Source organism: Corvus brachyrhynchos, unplaced genomic scaffold (genome assembly GCF_000691975.1).
Source record: "Corvus brachyrhynchos isolate BGI_N302 unplaced genomic scaffold, ASM69197v1 scaffold114, whole genome shotgun sequence".
Classification (NCBI taxonomy): Eukaryota; Metazoa; Chordata; class Aves; order Passeriformes; family Corvidae; genus Corvus; species Corvus brachyrhynchos.
The window spans coordinates 7363180-7378377 of record NW_008238337.1 but is presented as its reverse complement, the minus strand read 5'-3'; the positions used below and the strand labels follow the sequence as shown (position 1 = coordinate 7378377).

Sequence of the window (15198 nt, the reverse complement as noted above, 5' to 3'; positions counted from 1 at the left end):
TGGGTGGGATTTCCTGTGCTGGAGGTCAGCTGCTCCCGTCCCTCTCCCGTCCCTCCCAGCCGCCCGGGTCCCGCTCTCCCCGCGCCGGAGGGACCCGCATCCTCCCGGCTCCCTCCTCTCGGGTTGGATTTACATAGTGATGTGTAAACTACAGGATGCCCAGCAGCACTGGAAAGAGGTTTAAACCTACTAAATACATCCCGGTCTCCACAGCAGCTGCCTTATTAGTGGGTTCGACTACTTTATTTTTTGTTTTCACGTAAGTACCGCTCTGGCGGAGGGGGGGCCCGGGCTGGGGCCACCCGGCCCGGCGGGGGGAGGCGGCTGGGCTTGCCAGTCCTCCAGGCCCTGCCTCTGCTGGTCCCGCTCCCCGCCTGCCTCTTGCTATCCCTGCCCGGCTTGGGTTTGCAGAGGCTCACGATCTCTCCCTATCATAAAACGTGCCTGACAGTCAGATCCACCATTTCATGGCACGTAAAACCCCATCAGCCTCCCGCAGCTGCCGGCTGTGTGCATCAGAGATGCCAGAGCCCAGCAGCCCCTCTGCCCGTCTGTGCAGGGCTGGTGTACGGGAGGGAAATGCAGCCCCAGCCTCCGCGGTGCCGACAGGCGTGGATCCAGCCCGTGTCTCAGCTGGCTGGAGTCTCTGTGCTTCAGGAGGAAGAGCTGGCCTCTCCCGTCAACCTCTCGCGTGTCTCAGGGTTTATCCGGCACAGCCTTTTGAAGTGGAAGGAATCCTTTTCTAAGGATTACTGATTTTACATATCTTTATGTAACTGTTCCTGAAAGATTGAGGAGCTAATGAACAAATTTACATTTGCTTGACGGAAAGACGAGGAAACTTTTCCCCTGTTTCCTCTTCACTCCTTCCCTTCTCCCTTAAATGCAGAAGGGAGCTGTGGCTGTCGGCTTGCAGATCTCCTGTAGTTATATTAATATGTGAGTGCTGTAGTGCTTTGGCTGTTTCCTTTCCCTTTCTATACACTCGAGTTCTGTAGCTCGCTAACCCTGTGCGTTTAGCGGCACCCTCCCTGCAGAGGTGTCGGTGTTTCCAGAGATGCTACAAAACTGTGCTCTGAAAGGAGCTTTGACTAAGCTGCCTTTGGGAAGATGAAAACATGGCTATTGCATATTAAGATTTATTGTCGCACTTATTTTGGAACTCTGTTTTCCTTGTTTTGCCATTGCTATTTTTTAACTTAGCTCAGTGAAGCTGTTGGAAGCAGAAGGCTCTATAAGAGTGGGAGTATGTGTCTGTGTCATTATCTTTCGTGGTTTGGCTGTGATATGATTCTCGATGTTTCAAAATGCTCGTCACTGGTATGGTAATGTCAATGTAGGAATTCAGAATAAAATGTAAATGTTGTTTTGTCTAACAGTTTCTTAAATCGGAACAGATTTTGACACTGAGTTTTGCTCTTGACTTAATGTGCCTTGATTTTTCCTTGCTTGTTTTCAATGCATTTGATATGAAGTACGGGTAAATCCTTTCAGGATATTACACTGTTTCAAGAACTGGTCAAGCCTCAAGAGCTAGTACAAGTATCAGCCTATCATTCATCATTTGGGCATCTAATTATAGTTTGGTGCTCATAGGCAAACACAGGACAGAAGTTGGCTTTTGTGATGAACTTGGTTGACATTGGAGTGGCGAATATTAAATGATAAAAAAAGGGGCCTTAATGCCAGCATTTATTTTTCCGGCTGCTTGAGAAATGGATTTATGCTAAGGTTGTTTTGGAAGCTGTATGTTTGTTTTCATAGGATACTTCCAGTGTAGAGCTACAAATTGCTTAGTGATGTGAGACTTTCCTGGTAACACAGTTGTTGTTGAAACATCCTTTTGGCAGCAGGACATCAACTGAGATGTTCGTTTTACAATTGGTATGGAAGAAGCAATCGGTTTTAATCTGTTACCGAGTCTGAAACTTCGCTCTGCTCCCTCTGTTATCAGTGAATAATTACATGCAAAATGAAGTATTTTGAGGATCTCTCCATATTGTAACTTGGCCTGTGTATCTTGAAGTGTTAGTAAATTTTTTAGGGATTGTCCCAGACATACGTTCTCTGCTGCTGCCAAGTCTTGTGTGTAATAAAAGTAACACATAATTGAGCAACTGTTGTCAGGCAGAATCTGAAGTCCTGTCCATTCAAAAATACTCAGATGAGTTTGTATGGGATTGGTGTTGTTTTTCATGCTGAGCAGTTTTAGTAAAATCTATCTTTGTTGTGGAATCAAAGCAAGCCATATGCATGAGATTAGTTTCTTTTGTGTGGCGGTGGGTTTTTTCCCCTTTCCTGAGCATTTCCATTTTTTATCTTTTTCCACAGGCAGTGTTTTGTCTCCTGAAGATCTTTTTGTTGTGATATGTTATTAAAGGCTGAGATAGACCTGAATTTTCAGGTGTGTTGATTTGCACAACTCGTTTGATGTTGGATAGAGCTCTGAGATGCAGCAGTTGAAACACTGGCCTAAAATTGTTTTAAGTGGTGCTTTTGATACAATCCATGCTTGCTTGTCATAGCACAAGAACTTAATCAGAGGCAGATTTACGTGTGTATTTATTAATTCCTTATTTGTGTCATTAAACTCTAAGGCTGCTGTGTCTCTTAATGAAGTAACCTGTGTATAAACACATGAAACTGAAGATGGATGGGACTTCTATCAAATTTTGGGTGCAGATCACCTCAGTAGGGTGTCAGAGATTTGAGCAACTTCAGTGCAGTGGAAAAACTGAATAATAATTGGTTTTAAACCACTTACTGAATAGAAAAAATAAGCTTTTTAGGGCACTGGAAACATTTCTGAGTAACACGTATGAAAACAGAGGCTCTGACTTGGCTTCTCCCTGAGACATGTTTGTGGGCTCATGCCACACATTATGAGTATCTTCTGCTGGATGAAAAGCTCTTTGAACTTGAAGGCCGGGGTTAGCTTTTTAGCAATGTGGTCTTTATTTTTAACTTTTTTTCCAAACACCTTTGCTAAAAAGCAGCACATAAAGAGTGTTTGAATTACACAGTGTCCGCTATTAGTTCATCGTGGTGCTGATTGGTGGTACTGTTATACTTTAGGAAAATTCCATTTTAGATTCTCCTTTATTCTTTTTCCTCAGCTAAGCATTTACGATTCACTGTATCGCTGCTGTATTTCTTCTGGTTTTATGAGGGGGAACTAAACTATTTAGCTATCAAGATTATTGCCTGGAAAAGCAACTAAATATTGCACTTGTATTATCACAGGCTTTTAGCACTCCATGTGTGTTCCTTCAGTAATAAATACAGTGTCTGAGTAGGTGGTCTGATTTGTCACAGTGGGAGAGTAAACAAGCGTTAACTCTAAGCATTATGAAGGAACATATCAATAATGTTGTGTAGAATGATTAAGTTAATTTACTTATATGAGCAAATCAAACAGTGTAATGAAGGAAGAACCAATTCTTCTTAACATAGCACGAATCCAGTGATTCAGTCCTGGCAAACCTGAACTTATTTCTACCAAAACCATTTTTTCTTTGTATTTCTCATAAGGCTTTTTGTTAGAGATAACAAATTAACCAATTTCAATGAAGTCTGGGTTCTTATGCCTTGGACTACCAAGTGCTGTGGTGTAAACCTAATTGTATTCATTCAAAGACCCTGAGTTTCAAGAACTTGCCACCTTATTTTAGGTTCTGCACCTTCAGTATTAGCAGAGAATTTAGCTTAATTGTCAGCAAGTAGAATGTCACCTGTGAACAGTTGGAATCAGTGATCTAAAAGGACTTTTCCAACCTAAATGATTCTATAATTATTCTGGAGCTAATAGTTCTCTTCACCTGCTTAAGTTGGCTACTTACTGTAGGTGTTAGTGCTGAGAACTTCTGAGTTAGTTCTGCAGCTGCAGTGCCTGTGTCTGGAGATTACACAGCCAGCTGAAAGCATATGGTTTTAAGGGGAAACTGTGGCTCATTTGAGTAAGGAAAAAAAAGCTCATCATTCACTGAATATTGTAGGCCTGAAGTTTCTGATAAAATACCCATTTTCAGACTATTTTCCGTAGCATGCAGCTTCTTGAGCACCTTTGAAATACAGTAGAAACATGTAATTCATAACAAAGGTCTAGGTGCCACTACATCTTTGATATAATGGTAGTAACACTGCTGTATATTATCTTTTGAAATGGGATAATAAAATGGGTAATTTTCTGGGTGAAGTGAAAGCGCAAATAAGGTGAAAACACATTCAGTCAGTACTGAAGATGCGAACAACTTTGTTCTTAAGAGTCATAATGGGAGATAATCATAGATATACACCACAGACATCTGCAATTGGCACTGTAATGCAGTCTGTGGCACAGGGAGTCTAATACCAATAACCTTCAGGAAAAAACTGAGGAGTGATAAATTGGTGTAGAAGAGAAACTGAAGTCGCAGTAGGGATCGAAAGAAAATAGAGACATAGCTAAACCTGTGCTGTTCAGATGGCAGAAGGAGGAAGAATGGCTGGTAGACTGTGCTCCATAGCAGGGCTCCTAGATTTACCTTAACAGGGAGGAAAGCTTGGCTTCAATTGATGAATATTTACAGAAAAATTTGTGCTCCCCCCACATTTGTATATCATGTTACTGTATTTAATGAACTAGAAAGACTCAGCATTTCTGTAGTCAGATATATATGAATCCAGATGCACTTACGATGCATTCACCTCTTAAATCATAGGCACTACCCCCTTCCTGCAGTCATCTGATCCTGCACTGGAACAGCCTTAAAATAATCAGGTAATAGCACCTTAAAGTTCAAAACTGTAGTAACCATCCTGGATGGTAGTTAATGAAAATATAATATGAATATAATATAATATGAATATAGTATGAACTATATATAATGAAAAAAATGTGTACCTAGAGTTCTTGAACTGTCCGATAGATCTTTTCCTCCTATGACTTGCTAGTGTTCACAGATCAAAAAGGGAAAAATATGGTCTGCTGTTTTGACTTGGGTTTATTTAGTCACTAGCAAAGGTCAAGCTAATAGAAGATCATCTTTGCTTTAGTGAATTTGATTTGTATCCAAAGATGTTTTCCTTGCCTAAAGTATTTAGTTCCAGCTGTGCAGATACTCACTTCTGCCAGTTCAGTGTTCTGATTTCAGTTAGAACAAATGATGAAATGTATATTACAGATGGTATGGAGCTTCATCTGTAACACAGGTGTGTTTTATACCAGCCTAGAGGAAATAGAACTGAACGCTGAGAAGTAGATGCACAACAAAGAAAATAAAGATAAAATTGTAGCTCAAATTGTTTTATCTTGATATGCTGCTGGACAGCATGAATTTTGCCTTAGAGTGTGGTCTTACATCCTTCTTACAGTTTGGCTTCTGCCTAATAACTTGCCGAAGGCTGCTTGTGGATTTGGAGAGCTCTGGTGGCAGTTGCTTGTGCTGTGTGATGCCAGAAGTTCCAGGTGTGCTGTGGTGTGTGTGAAAGCACATGGAAACACTGCCACTCCACAATCCATCTCCCCCCCCATCCTAATCAGATGGTCAGATCAGATATCCTTGGCATTCTGAAAACTTTGGAGCACAAAGCCCCTCTACCTTGTCTGTTTCTAGCCATGCTAGGGGTCCATTTAATAGTGGTAATGCTAATTATGAAAAGGAACAAATTCCGCCCTCCTTGAATGTTCTTTCCACACCATTCTTCACTACTTGGAATATTAATGTATTTCTGATTTTTCTTTTATGTTTTTGCTTTCTGTATGCCAAACTGAGAAATCGCTGGAACTGGTAGGGAGCAGCTTCACTGACAGCCACGCAGGTGACACTATACAGGGGAAGAAGAATGTGCAAAAAAAGTGTGGATCAGTTTATTCAGGTGAATTTTAAAACTGACTTCAGTCACATACTGATTTCAAGTAGTGCAGTTTGGCCTCCTGAGATACTTTAACATTTTCCATGTTAAATGCATCTTTAATGGCAGGCTTTTCCTGTCCACTCTACCTGCAATCCAGAAGAGGTAACGCTTGCCTGGTTCACCTCAGTCATCTCAGTTGTCATGTCTGTAAGCTTCTGAAAAATATTTACTTTTGTTATGACAAAGAAATGTCCTTTTAAGCCATGGCAGTTTCATCTTGCTATAAAATTTTTGGAAATAGAATCTAGACAACCTTGTCATGCAGGATAAGATGGGCAATCTCAACAGGAAAATATGTTTAACTGAAGTGTGAAAAGTTTTTGCTTTGTTTTGTTTTTAATGCTATAAGAAGCCTCCATTTTACTGTTTTTAACTAGCTGATTTTATGATCTTGCTTCCAAGGGGAACAGCAAAGTTGTCAATACAGGACATTTCTGAAAGCTATTAAAATTCATTCCTTTAGAACAAAACCTGGTATTTATTATCAATGGGAATATTTTTTTTTCCCCTGTAGTTTGAGAAAGTAAAAAGCAGAATCGTGTTTGTGGAAGGCAGTAAATGGCTACATGTGTTCAGCTGTGGATGCAGAGCTTTCTGCAGCCACTGCAGTGGCATTTCAGTGCTCACTGTAGATCCAGTTTGAAAAAAGCAGAAGAGCTACCGTAGTGGAAGTTATTGCTGTACATGGGCTACAGCTGTAGACAGTGTGTGATTTATGCCAGTAGCAACCTCCTTTCTATTTTTCCTAATAAGCAGAGATTAAGGTCATATGGAAGTAGGAATGAGAGTGTCTCAATTAGATCAGGGTGGGCCTCTCAGCCTTTGTACAAGAATATACAAGCAATTTTTCTTTTTTTTGTCTGCAGTCCTTTTCAAGATGCTAATTTAAATACTGTCCTTGTTTGTCCAAGTATGCCACATGTGTATCCTTTTATAAATAGAAACAATCTCTACAAGATTGTTCAAGCTCAATTGATTTGTTAGTAACGTCAACTAAGAAATGTTACTGCCGAAAACACAAAACTTAAATTGAGAGATAAATACATGTGGTGACCTTAGAGATCTGATTTTTGAAGTTCATTACCTGGGACATATTAGCAACAATATGTGTTGCTAATTATACACATAACATTATTGTGTAAACAACTTACTCTGCTATCACGTGCTTCTCAGCTGAAATCAGCTGTAGGGCCCTGTGGTGTGGGGATCTCTGTGGGACCTGTGAGAGATGACCTGGAACAAGTTTTCTGTGCTTACTTAGTGTATAAGCTACAAGGAAACTTTTCAAGGCCAGCAAAGGGAAACCATGAGTTTTGCCATGGAAGATGCCTGGAATACAGCAATAAAGTGGTGCAAGCCAGTTTAGAGCATGAAGGAGATGCAAACTGGAGTGGGGGGGAAGTATTGTAAAAGCTACACGAGCTACACTTGTGTAATCAGTGCAGAAGTGGAACACTGATTTACTGTCCTTTGATTCAAGCCAGTAGATACAACACTCATTTCTCTATAATCCAAGAGTAATGTTCAATTTGGCTGCACTGTTACAGAGCTACTATTAGTTGATCATTTGTCACTGGGAGCAGCTAATGAAATTGAGAGGAAGAGGCATGGAGGTTGAGACAGAAATGCTGCAGTTTTTAATGGAAATGCTGTATTGTTCTTTTGCAAAGAATACCATAGATTGGAAAAACCTACCCAGCCTTGATCTTATTTTACCATGGAGAAGCAATTTTAGGGATCCTAGCTTGGTGATTGGAAAAATTAATTCAAATGAGTACACCACAGTGTAGTGTCTACTACATAAATCTTCAGCCAGTAGTCTGTTTCCAGAAAGAGGATTTAATTAGTCACTGATTGGTTTTTTTCAATTACTAATGCAATTTAGCTAGACTTGCTTCAAAGCTGTCCAAAGTGCCTAAAATTCTACGCTCTAAAACGTATTGTACAAACATTAGTGGGTACTTGATTCTTTGTTTTTCTCAGGATGGATATTATGGAATAAACTGTACAGTAACCCATATTTAGATATTGCAGTGGTTACCATGGTTCTCTGTGAAATTGTAAACACAGCATTTGTGCACTTCAAATGTGAAATCCTTATGAAATACCTGTGCTCTGCTGCCGCGTGTTGAGATCATCCAGCAGCAAAAGACACTGGAGCCAGGTGCAGGAAAAGTATCTCTTGAATTTGAAATCTAAACACCAAAGTAGCTGTTTCCAGTGTGCATGTGCACCATGAAATGACTACTCTCCAGAAAACCTTGGTACACACTCGGACTGAACTAATCACAGAATATTCTTAAATTAACAAATTACTTAAGTTGGAGCCCAACAAAGCAAACTACAGGCTGCTTAAATATATAAGGGCCTTCATAAATAAAGCCAGACAAAGCGTTACTCTCCCAGGATTCTTAAAACTAAATTGGCATTTACATTAGCTCTTATTCATGTCTTCAGGGAAATAATGTAATGTAATATCTATATCAACACAATTTAAGTACAGTTCTGGGAATAAGGAGAGCTTGGACATTTCTATAAACAAGCATCGTTTTAATTGAAACTTGGGTCAATCACAGAAATGCTTCAAAATGGAAAAGTTCAGCTTATAATTTTTCCACTTACTCTGATCCCAGTCGGCTAGGAGAGGCAGGTATTTTTTATGGAAAAATACTTCCTCTCCCCCTTTTCAGCCTAACTTTTCAAAAGTTATTTAGGTTTATTTTCATTGTGTACAACCTCCCTTTCAGTTCTTTCTCATCAGTGAGATCTCATTTTGCATGTTTAGCTTTCTCTGAAGATTAATGTTTGCCCCAGCAATAAGACTCTCCAGATGTGTTATGATCTAATAATGCTGTGGTTAACCCTTGTCTACTGTCAGCAGCTTGCTGAACCACCTCCTGTGTTTTACCAAGCCCCAGCATTTGATGATGTTGTTTCCTGGCTCCAGGCAGCAGGAGCCATGACTTGTGTAGGTGGGCAGCTCCCCCTCCATGGGGGTTTGCGTCTGGCACTGGGCTCAGGAGCCACTACCTCAAGGCTTCCCTATGGAACCACAGTGTTAACTTGGCTTATCCTCTGACATTCCAAGGCACAATGATGGAACAGGGTCTTGAGGATGTCTGTATGGTCATCTTCATGTGGTCAAGACCTGTGAGTTTGACCAGTAACTGTAGGTCTCTAGGTTCTTGTTTTTGTATTGGGTTTTTTGTTAAATTATTGTCTCATTTCTCTGTTGTGTGGTACGTAAGTCTCACATCTTTCTTTTCTCTTTGAAGCTGGCTTTGCACGTACTGCATCTTGTGTAAGTGGCTAATGAGTCTTTGTGGCAAGAACAATAAGAGCATCAACACACTAGATGTTTTTAATGACCGAGTTTTGAGAATTCCGTAAAAAGAGGTGGATAAAATGGCTGCTTTCTGATACACAGTACAAGTCAAACAGAAGGAGATATGAAGCCACTGAACCTGATAAGGTGACTTCTAAATCGTATGGAAGCTGTAGCATCTGCAGCAACAAAGGGAATTAATATCTGCTACAGAAATTTCAGTTCAAAGACAATGCAGGATTAAAATAACAGGGCTTGCTAGGTGTGGCCACTGAATCAATGTGATATTTTCTTTTAGTTGTGAAGCAAAACTTCTACGTGATCTATGTCCAGATAGTTATGTATCAAAAATAAAATGCAAGGACCACCTCAGCTCCTCTTGGCAGAGCTCTGCTAAGTATGTTCTCTCATCTTACATAATCTATTGATTTTGAAATCAAAGCCAGTCTGTATGAGCAGTGCTCTCAAGGATCTGGGGGACAATGGAGGAGGACAGGCAGATACAGGTCTTTTTTAACAGTGGAAGGGCTGGTTCCTTGAAATGAAATGGTTCTGGTTGTGTCATCTTTGTGTATTTTTAGAAAATGGCATTTGACAAATAGATCGCAATGATAATAACATACAAGGTCTTACATGTGGCATTGAATTTGGCCGGCTGATGATAATAAACAGGTTGGAAAACATCTGCTTTCTCTACTGCTTGAGTTGAGAAGACTTTGCTGGGGCAAAGCTGTGCTGCTTCTTAGGAAGTCTCCATCCCTTCTGGTCTCCAGTAGGGTAACTTGTGAATAAGGTCATCAGCGCTATAATCCCTGTTTACTTCTTAAACTGAGGCAGAGAGGCACTGTACAACTGAAGTGCTGGTGCTTAGGAAGTTTTGCACAAATGTGCCAACTCCAGGGCTGAGGCCCTGTTAGCCCAGGACTCAATGGAGATCGTTCTTTCAGAGAGGGCTTCTGAAGCTGTGGTTAATTCTACAGTTTCTACTCCGTCTAATGTCATTTTGGGCCATCCTTCATGCAGCAAGACTGTTTTGTTTCTTGAACACTGCATGAATGCATGAATATAGAGATACATGTACTAAAGCTTTGTTGTCTCTCTTTAAGAGTTTAATGGTAACATTGTAGTCTTTAAACTTTTATTTGTGTGTGATTCCACAATGACTAGTTACTTTTGCAGTAATTTTTCTTGCATTGTATTACAAAGACTAGTGGGATAGAGCTAAACATGATATCTGTGGTTCGAGAACTGAAAAATTAATGATTCCTTCTCTAGCCTGCTGTGTTTGATTTATAATGCATATCTGATAAGAGACGTACTCTTCTGAGTCAGCTATCATCTCTCCATTTACATCTAGGTGGGGTTTTCTTAGTTCTTCCGGCAGTGGGTGCTGGGGAGTTGTGAATTTTGGGCCCTAAAGTGCTCCTGAAGGTTTCCAGACCCATGTTTTCTCCACCTCTCATTTCCCACATGAGCCTTGTTATCCTCTGTAGGATCTGACCCCAGGACTTGCATTGACCCCAAGTATCACAGCTGCTGTCACAGCCCACTGCCATGCCCCTTGACTTTCAGCATAACCCAAGTACGTGGTTTACGTTTCAGAGGCACTTCACAGCAGAAGGAAACGGAGAACTACGGTGGGTTTAAGTGTCCTGAGTAGCTGCTTCCAGCCACTCTGCCTCTCCGGGAGAGGCATGGCTATGGACTAAGCTATGAGACCTTTACAGAACAGACCTCTCACTTCCTGTGTTTGGTCTTTTCCATCACTCTGCATCTTCCTGGGCTTATCTGGCTGCATCTTGTCTGCCTCTTGTGCTGGTTTTTTTTTGCTGTTCTCTTTCTCTCTTGACAGTTGATCTCCAGGTCAGTCTGTTCAGGTAGATAAGGCCTTTTGCCCAATATATACACAAAACACTGCTTGTTTACCTTCTGAAATGCCAGAGTAGAAGCCCTACAAGATGTAATTCAACATCTAATCCCGTCTGTTGAGCTGGGGTGGCTTTTAGGGGTTGATGAAACAACTCTTCTGTATTGAAACTGTAAGTGCTCTCAGTGGGCCACTGTCTTTCTTGTGACTCACACATGTTTGGCATCCTCTCCAAAGAAGCTGACCAACATTTCTATCTTCTTCCCCACTAAGAAATTCTTTGTGAATTTACTTGCTCCAGAACAGTAAGCTGAGTTGCTGGCTGGTGTAAAGGGCAAAAGATAGCAATTTGCCAGTTACATTGTCCTCCTCTGAACACAAGAGAGCCCTGTTTAGTGGAGTGAGGCATTGATTCTGCATTTTTGTGATTAATATGTTTTGTGCTTTTGTTTGCGTCTTTGAGAGTGACGTTATTTATTTTTGTTGCTTCAACTGTTTTGGAAATGAGAAAAGGCTATTTTGAGTGTAATATTGACTTGGCATCATTAAAAAAGTGTCTCTTCTTGCCAGTTTTTTTCTTGATTCCCCTAGAAATACATTTCTTTTGGGCTGCTTCTGCCATTGTGTATGTTGTGATAAGTCTCCAAAGCAGCATACTATGCATGTGTGATGGGTGGATGCTTGCATGTCTGATGAGGGATTGATTCCCCTGGGCATGTGAGTCCTGCCAACTCCTCAGTTAGGAAACTTGAGGCTTTAATATACATTCTGTCTTCTTTTAGTCCCAGTGGCCTCTTCTTTTGGAAGGCATTTCTTTTCTTTTTTTAGTAAAAAAAAAAAGCTTACAGTTATATTGAGATAGTTGATTAAACAGGCTGCATCTAATTCAGATCTCTCCCCTTAGCTTCCTTCTTACTCTTTCTTAACTGTGCCTGCTTAAATAACCTGATGAAGCTGTGTAAGAATTACTGAGATGGGATGAAGCCATCTAAAGCTAGAACCTGAATCTGATCTCCTGACCTGCCCATTAAAATCTCACTGCAAAGTGATTACTTCAAGGTATCCAAGGGACTGCACACTTGGTTTAGATCCCTTGGAGGGCTCTTGGTCCTGCTGGCTGATTGTGTTCCTTCAGCTGCCTTTATCATGCACGTGTCCTGAGCCTTACCATTCTGAAAGATGACTGTCTGTGGCCCAAGGACAAGATCCTGTTCTGTGACTCTGAAGTGATGAGCTTTTCAACAGGAGAAAAGAATAGCATTCTTCAGCTTCCTCTTGGAAACGTCTGAATCATTTTGGTTAAAGCCTTAATTGGGATAAATGCTTTGCTTGAAGGGCAGAGGTGGAAGAAAGATTGCAGCCTAACAGTTAATTTGGCAAAGTGATTCAGAATGCAAAATATGCAATGTTGCTTTATACCTGTGCCTTCTCAGTCCCATCAACAGATATCTGAACACATTCCCATCAGCTTTTCCAGTGGCTGCTAGTTTTCAGATGCTTCTCTTCACTCCTTTGTTTTCTAAAGTCTTTCTAAATTTCAGGAAATACTGAGCTCTCCCTCTCAAAGTCAGTTCTCTTACATCTGCTTCTTCTGTAGGGTGACAGTCTTAAAAATGTATTGTTTGCTCTTTTTGTTTTTCTGAGTTCAGAAAGCAGTGATTTAAGCTAAATTATCTCTTTTAGAAGATATTTCAGACAATTTACAGTCTGCACCCATTTAAGTGGTAGGGGGCAGGATGGAAAGACAGGAGAGTATAAAATAGTGTTATTATGAATTATTGTGCAGTAGGCAAGGATTTCTTTCATTTCCCCCCCCCCCCATCTTATGTATCTAAGGAAGAAGTTGAAGGTGAGAAGGGATATTCTGATTTCCAAGATGGTAACACAGAAGAAATTTTGTCTTTTCTCCAAGAGTACACAAACACTTCTGCAAGAGTACACAAACACTTCACTATCAGTTTCCTGACATTACCTGTGATATTTTGAAGGGTACTGGAGAGAAGGTACATCAAGGGAGGCTTAGACTGCTGATTCTTACTCTGTATTTGCCTAATCTTGACTGGGTCCATGTTCAGAAAGCAGAAACCTGTCAAAAGTCAATACATCTACACTGAATTTGCAAATTACTGTTAGTATTCTACATGCAGATTAGCTTTCCTTTTGTACTTATTTACCTGTATCTTGGAAATTCTAAAAATATTAGCAATAGATGAATACAGTATGAGGGCTGCACTAGGCACACCTAAAATCCTCTCATGTATATGAAATCTGAAATTCTTTATTTCAAACTAAAGAAGATAGAAAGGAAATAAGTTAGAACCCCTAAGGGGAAAGTACTGCATGTTCAGGTCTCTTGTCATGGCCTATTTGATTTATAAATATAAAAAAGTGTGTTCTAGAGCTGCGGCTGGTCCAGCGTTCTTTGTTGTTCTCCCACAATGTGACAATCATCCAAAAATCTTGTTTCCATGAGGATACCACGGGGTTTTAGGTGCATTATGGTATAAATGTATATCTGGATATAAACTGTCAATCCCCATTTTTGGGTGAGCCTTAAAGGAAGGTTCAGGCACAGTAAAATAGACTTGTTTAGTGACAGTTCAGCATCACTTCACTTGCCATGTATGATCACCCTATCAAGAACTGCATCCTGCTGTGATGACAGTTTGCTGGAAACTCTCCACAGATTCATTGGAAGTTGGCTGAGCCCCAGCTCCACAAATTACTGGTCAGAAGAGACTGTTTGTAGGGCACAAATCCATCCAATTTGTAGTGTTGATTTGATTCTTTTTTTAATTAACACTTTTAAAAGTGTGTCAGCAGAGTGCCAAAAAAGACAAGAAATGATCAGCCTAAACATTTTATTGCAGCATATGATGCTGTTCCATATTATCATGGAAACATGGCACTTAGATATGGCAATATTTTTTTCCTGTTACTTTTGTTCATTTTATGGTCAGCAGCAATTTTAAATAAATAGTCTTCAAAACAAATGCTGGGGTTTTGCCCTTTTATCTTTTTACTTTTTCTCCTCGATTCTTATCTCCTTTCCCTGAATTCTCATTAAGTCCAGTATCTTATTGAATCTAAAGCTAACAAGATGAATTTTTTCCCCTTTTTATTTTTTTTTTTCTGTAAGACTGCTTTCTGTCTGGTATTTCTGGCTCAAAGAGGTGATTGGCAGTAATTACATAAGGAGGACACTAATCTGTAGTCTTTTGGAGACCCTGCAAATACAGTCAGGATTAATAAAATCTGGCTGGCTGATTGTTGATGAAATCATCTTTTTTCTTGTCTTTTTGCTTTGAAGCATAGTTTTTTTATTTTTATTATTATTTTTTTTTCTTTTTTTTCTTTTTATCTTTTTTTCTTTTTTTCGCTGTTGTTTCCTCAGTGCTCTGTGTGAGACCTGTCACTCCTCCATCCATTCCTTCAGTCTTGGATTTTGATGGTAGTGAATGTCAGGATGAAAGATCAGAGCTAGTGTTGACAGCAGTTTAAATGCACCCTTGCTTATGTTTCCTATAGAATTGCTGGTTCATAGCTACAGATGCTATATCTGGAAATATTCTGTGCAGGGAGGCTGTTCCAGGTGCTGGAGCCATCGCTACAGACTGTTAGTGCTGCGTAAGTGCTTCATGCTGCTCGCAGCCCAGCATGGAGCAGAATTCCCATTCAGAGCTCTCCCTCTGCCCTGCCCTTCCCGGATGACCTTGGCTGGCTGGATGCCCCCCCAGCCGCTCTGGCATTCTTCCCCTCACAGGACAGGGGGGAAAATGGGATGAAAAACCTCGGGGGTTGAGATAAAGACAGGCACATCACTTACCAGTTACCATCGGAGACAAAACAAACTCAACTCAGGGAAAATTAATTTACTGCCAATTAAAATACATTTGGACGGTGAAAAGCAAAGATAAAACCCAAACACCTTCCCCCCCTTACCTCTTTTTTTTGCAAGCTCAGCTTCATTCCTCTATTCCCAACTCCTCCACCTCTTCCTGCCCCCTGAGCAGGGCCAAAGGGAGGGGGAGTGTGGGCTGTGGTCAGTCCATTTCAGCCCCTCTCTGTTGCTTCAGTGTGGGCTCTCCATGGCTGCCGTTCCTCTCCGCAG

The 15198-nt window shown here is 40.7% G+C and overlaps 1 protein-coding gene across 1 annotated transcript in view; it reads left to right on the top strand.

Moving 5' to 3' along the window:
• Nucleotides 1-24: 24 nt before the first annotated feature.
• Nucleotides 25-15198, top strand: part of ZDHHC8 (zinc finger DHHC-type containing 8) — a 111077-nt gene continuing 95903 nt past the window's right edge. The window contains exon 1 of the mRNA XM_017734945.1: nt 25-259. Within this exon, the coding sequence (XP_017590434.1) occupies nt 156-259 (104 nt within the window). The 5' untranslated portion in view covers nt 25-155. The remainder of the gene's footprint in view (nt 260-15198) is intronic.